The 4265-nt window shown below is 41.7% G+C and overlaps 1 protein-coding gene across 1 annotated transcript; it reads left to right on the top strand.

Annotated features, from left to right (window-relative positions):
* The first annotated feature begins 392 nt into the window (after positions 1-392).
* Positions 393-655, top strand: APOC1 (apolipoprotein C1). The gene is given in 2 exon segments (XM_032629378.1): positions 393-462; positions 465-655. Coding segments are annotated over 2 exon segments (261 nt in total).
* The last annotated feature ends 3610 nt before the right edge of the window (positions 656-4265 follow it).

Below are 4265 nucleotides of genomic sequence, written 5' to 3'. Positions count from 1 at the left end.
CTAGACATAGGGGTTTCTATTCCAACTTGATAGGGGAAAGGAAGCTGGAAGAAAGGGCTTCACTGGGAAGAACAAATGAGTTTATGGGAGAAAGATGAATGAGCTTTTAGGGAAACAAATGGAAGATGTGACAGTTTGTGATAATGTTTATGCAGTTTATCCTCCTTGTATCAGTGGTCCCTCCCTTTCCTGTCTGAGAAACTGCCCCAGGAAGGGAATTTATGGAGGCCCTACTCTCCAAAGCTTTTTGCCGTTTGTCAGATAAAGGAAGCTCCAAAAGGGCCTATTTTTGGATCTGTTGTATCTCAGATGTCTTCAGCTTGAAACAGTCTTCCCCTGTGCTGTCCTCAGTGCCCCGGAAGGAGCCTTCAGAAGGCCCCTCCGGGCCCCCCATGAGGCCCATTCTGATGCTCCCGGTCCTGCTAGTGGCTCTGTAGATGGTTTAAGAAGGTTCAGCCCCAGCCCAGGTGGCCCAGACATCAACAGCATTTTGGACCACATCCTGGAATAGGTGAAGGAGTTTGGAAACACTCTGGAGGAGAAGACCTGGGGTGTTGTTGACTACATCAAACAAACCAACATTCCTCCCAAGGCCTGGCACTGGCTTTCAGGCATATTCCACAAAATAGAGGAGGGACTTAATACCACCTCTTGAACACCAGGAGGCCTGCCCTGCGCCTCCTCAGCTGTGTCTAAGGAGGGGGCTCTAAAATTCCCCACACTTCTGCCCCTGTGCCGAGGACTTCTTTTTTTTTTTTTTCTTTTTAGCAGTACACGGGCCTCTCACTGTTGTGGCCTCTCCCGTTGCGGAGCACAGGCTCCGGACGCGCAGGCTCAGCGGCCATGGCTCACGGGTCCACACGCTCTGCAGCATGTGGGATCTTCCCGACTGGGGCACAAACCCGTGTCCCCTGCATCGGCAGGCGAACTCCCAACCACTGCGCCACCAGGGAAGCCCGAGGACTTCTTATATGATGTCCTATACCACCACTATCACCCACCGATAAAAATCGTATATTAAAAAAAACATAAAATAATCTTCATACCAACTCTGAGGTCCTGTGTGGGTCCTCACAATACCAGTGACAGTGAATGAGTTTAAGGCAGAAGGAGATTGGAGTAAACCGTGACCAAGGATCCTGTTGACATGAAGAAGTGCCTATAAGGAGTCCTCAGATGTTGAAGGTAGCGGAATACGCCACCCCAAAATATGCCACTTTGGCTTATTAGTTATGTTGAGCTGTAGTGACTTGAAAAACAGCAAATACAAGAAGATTTCTCTAAACTCTCCTTATCTGCCTAAAGACAGATCCTCCCACAGGAACTCAATTGTCATACACCCCCTCTTGAGGACTTTCATCAGCCAGGGGAGATTGACTCTTACCACAGGAAGTGGTAGTTAGGTAGAAGTCCACACCACACCCAGACAAACTTTGTCATGAACTATCACACCTCCCCCATTTATTCTTCTAAGGACCCATTCATCTTTCCTAAAAATTATTTACTCTCCCCTAGGAGACCCACAACCTTCCCTCTCCTTTCTCTATTAAGATGATATTTAAGTCTGAATTCTAAGCTACCTCAGAGAGTTACTCATTTTTTCCCTGGGCATCTCCCATGTATACATGAGGTTTACATGTTGATAAACTTCTCTTTGCCTCCCTCTTGTTAATCTGTTGTTTATTGTAGTAGTTTCAGCTGAGAACTCAGAATGGTAGAGGGAAAATTACTTTTCTTCCCTTACAATGTGTTTAGAGCAATAAAGTGAGAACTTAACTTGAACAGAGAGAAGTGTTTTAGAAAAACAGAACCAACTGATCAACCAAATACACAAACAAAGCAGGACTCTCCCCTGATAAGAGTAGTTGAATGAAGTGATTATGTGAATCCCTGATAAACGTAGCTGAAAGATGAGCAATCATGTATGGGACAATCTTAGGGGAAGGGTGGTCTTAGATTGCCTTTATGTGGGTCATTCCTTCTGCTTCTCTTACATATCCATGGGACAGCATTATCTGGATAAAATAGATAAATCTGCCTTCATAGATTAAAAAAATAAAGTTCAGACCTACTGAATAATTTGTATCATTTTGCCCTTTCTTGTTCCAGTTTTAAAACAGGTGGCTTTTTTGGTAGGGGTTAATTACTATATGTATATATAAATGCTACAAATCAACCTTATAAATAGTGATTCTCCTTATTTGCCCCAAGTACTTACTAATTACACAAGGTGAGAATTCAAGAATCGGAGCTATACTGATTTTCATACATCTTGAAGGAGAGTGATATTATGGTTTGAATTGTACCTCCCAAAAAGATACTTGAAGTCATAACACTTAGTACCTGTGAATGTGACTATTTGGCCATAGGGTCTTTGCAGATGTAATCAAGTTAAGATGAGGTAGTACTGGATGTGGGTGGGCCCTAATCCAATATGACTGGTGTCCTTATCAGAAGAGGAAAGAGCCACAAAGGAGGTATGGCCATGTGAAGATGGAAGCAGAGATTAGAGTTATGCTGTCACACGCTGAGGAATGCCTGGGACTATCAAAAGCTAGAAGAGGCAAGGAAGTATCTTCTCCTAGAGGCTTCAGAGAGAGTATAGCCCTTCCAACATTTTGATTTCAGACTTTTCTAGCCCCTGGAACTAGGAGAGTAAATTTCTGTTGTTTTAAGCCACCCAATTTGTGACATTTTGTTACAGTAGCCCTAGGAAATGAATGCAGGTGATAAAACAGTTGTCTTTCTTAGAGGGCTGTAGCTGTTTCACCTGGCTGAAGCAGCCCTGCTTTCCAGAATCTGAGTTTCCTAACTTTTCTTTCCAAAACCGAGAGCTTCCCACAACTGAATGCACTGTTGATTATTTTATAGACCTGAGTGAGATGTATTTTAATTTAGATATGAGACCCCTGTTCTTTCTCAACTGGTATAAAAAGTCAATTACGGGCTTCCCTGGTGGCGCAGTGGTTGAGAGTCCGCCTGCCGATGCAGGGGACGTGGGTTCGTGCCCCAGTCCGGGAAGATCCCACATGCCGCGGAGCGGCTGGGCCCGTGAGCCATGGCCGCTGAGCCTGTGCGTCCGGAGCCTGTGCTCCTCGGCGGGAGAGGCCACAGCGGTGAGAGGCCCGCGTACCGCAAAAAAAAAAAAAAAAGTCAATTACACTTTGTGTTCTAAATACTTCCCCGAAAGATGTCTGAGTAAAACCTAACACAAGAAAGAACTGAAGTGATGTACAATTCCAATTCATTTATTGATAGTTCAATTCCACTTTAAACCTGTTAATACCACTTTAAACATTTATTTTTACCTTGGTTTTAGCAAAGTAATTATTGAAAATATTTATTTGGGGGTTAAAATAATAATTAGAGGCAATGGGCTTTATTTTAAAACACTGTGCAGTGCTTAGTCCTTAGTAGGCGCTAAGGATGAAAGGCTACTGTTAAAGTAAAGGAACTTTTGAAGCAAAGCAATGAGATAAAACTGAAGTTTTGGCTATGTGTGCATAAATGCAATGTATAGTCCGCAACAAAGAGTATCCTCCGCTCACCGCAACCAGAGAAAGCCCACGCGCAGCAACAAAGACCCAGTGCAGCCAAAAATAAAATAAATAAATTTATTTAAAATAAATAAATAAATAAATATATTTTATATATATATATATATAATTGATGAGTGATCAGTAAAACTAAAATATATAAGATGTATTGGGTGGGGATGGGGCCAGTGGTTAGGGTTAATTGGTTAAGGCTGGATTAAAGTTTAAGGTAGGAAATTAATTAGTAAACTTGTAAAGCTAATTTAAAACTAGATCTTTAATAGGACTGAAAAAAACTAGCTTGTATTTAGATGTTTTTGTCTTATGAGCCATGTAGGGTTCATTGCTCTTCATAGGCAAATGCATTAAAATCAATTACCTAAAAAGCAGTAGAGGAAGATAGAATGAATATCTTGACCAATTGGAAGGCTGCTGAAATAAGGGACTTATTTTTCATTCTTGTGACTTTTCACCAATTACTACAAAAGATTGCTTCAAAACTAACGATGAACAGTAGTGACAGCAACACCTAATTACTACTAGAGACTGGGTACTCTACCAGGAACTTTATAACATTTCATTAATTTAAATCTCACTTACACAAGTACAGTATGTATTATTCTCCCCATTTAACCTATAAAGAAACTGAGGTTCAGAGAGCTTAAGTACCAGTCCCAATGTTCTTACATTATAAATGACAGAGCTAGAATTCAAACTGTATTTCTAAGT

The sequence above is a fragment of the Phocoena sinus genome, chromosome 4 (genome assembly GCF_008692025.1).
Source record: "Phocoena sinus isolate mPhoSin1 chromosome 4, mPhoSin1.pri, whole genome shotgun sequence".
NCBI lineage: Eukaryota > Metazoa > Chordata > Mammalia > Artiodactyla > Phocoenidae > Phocoena > Phocoena sinus.
This window is presented reverse-complemented; position numbering and strand designations above follow the sequence as displayed.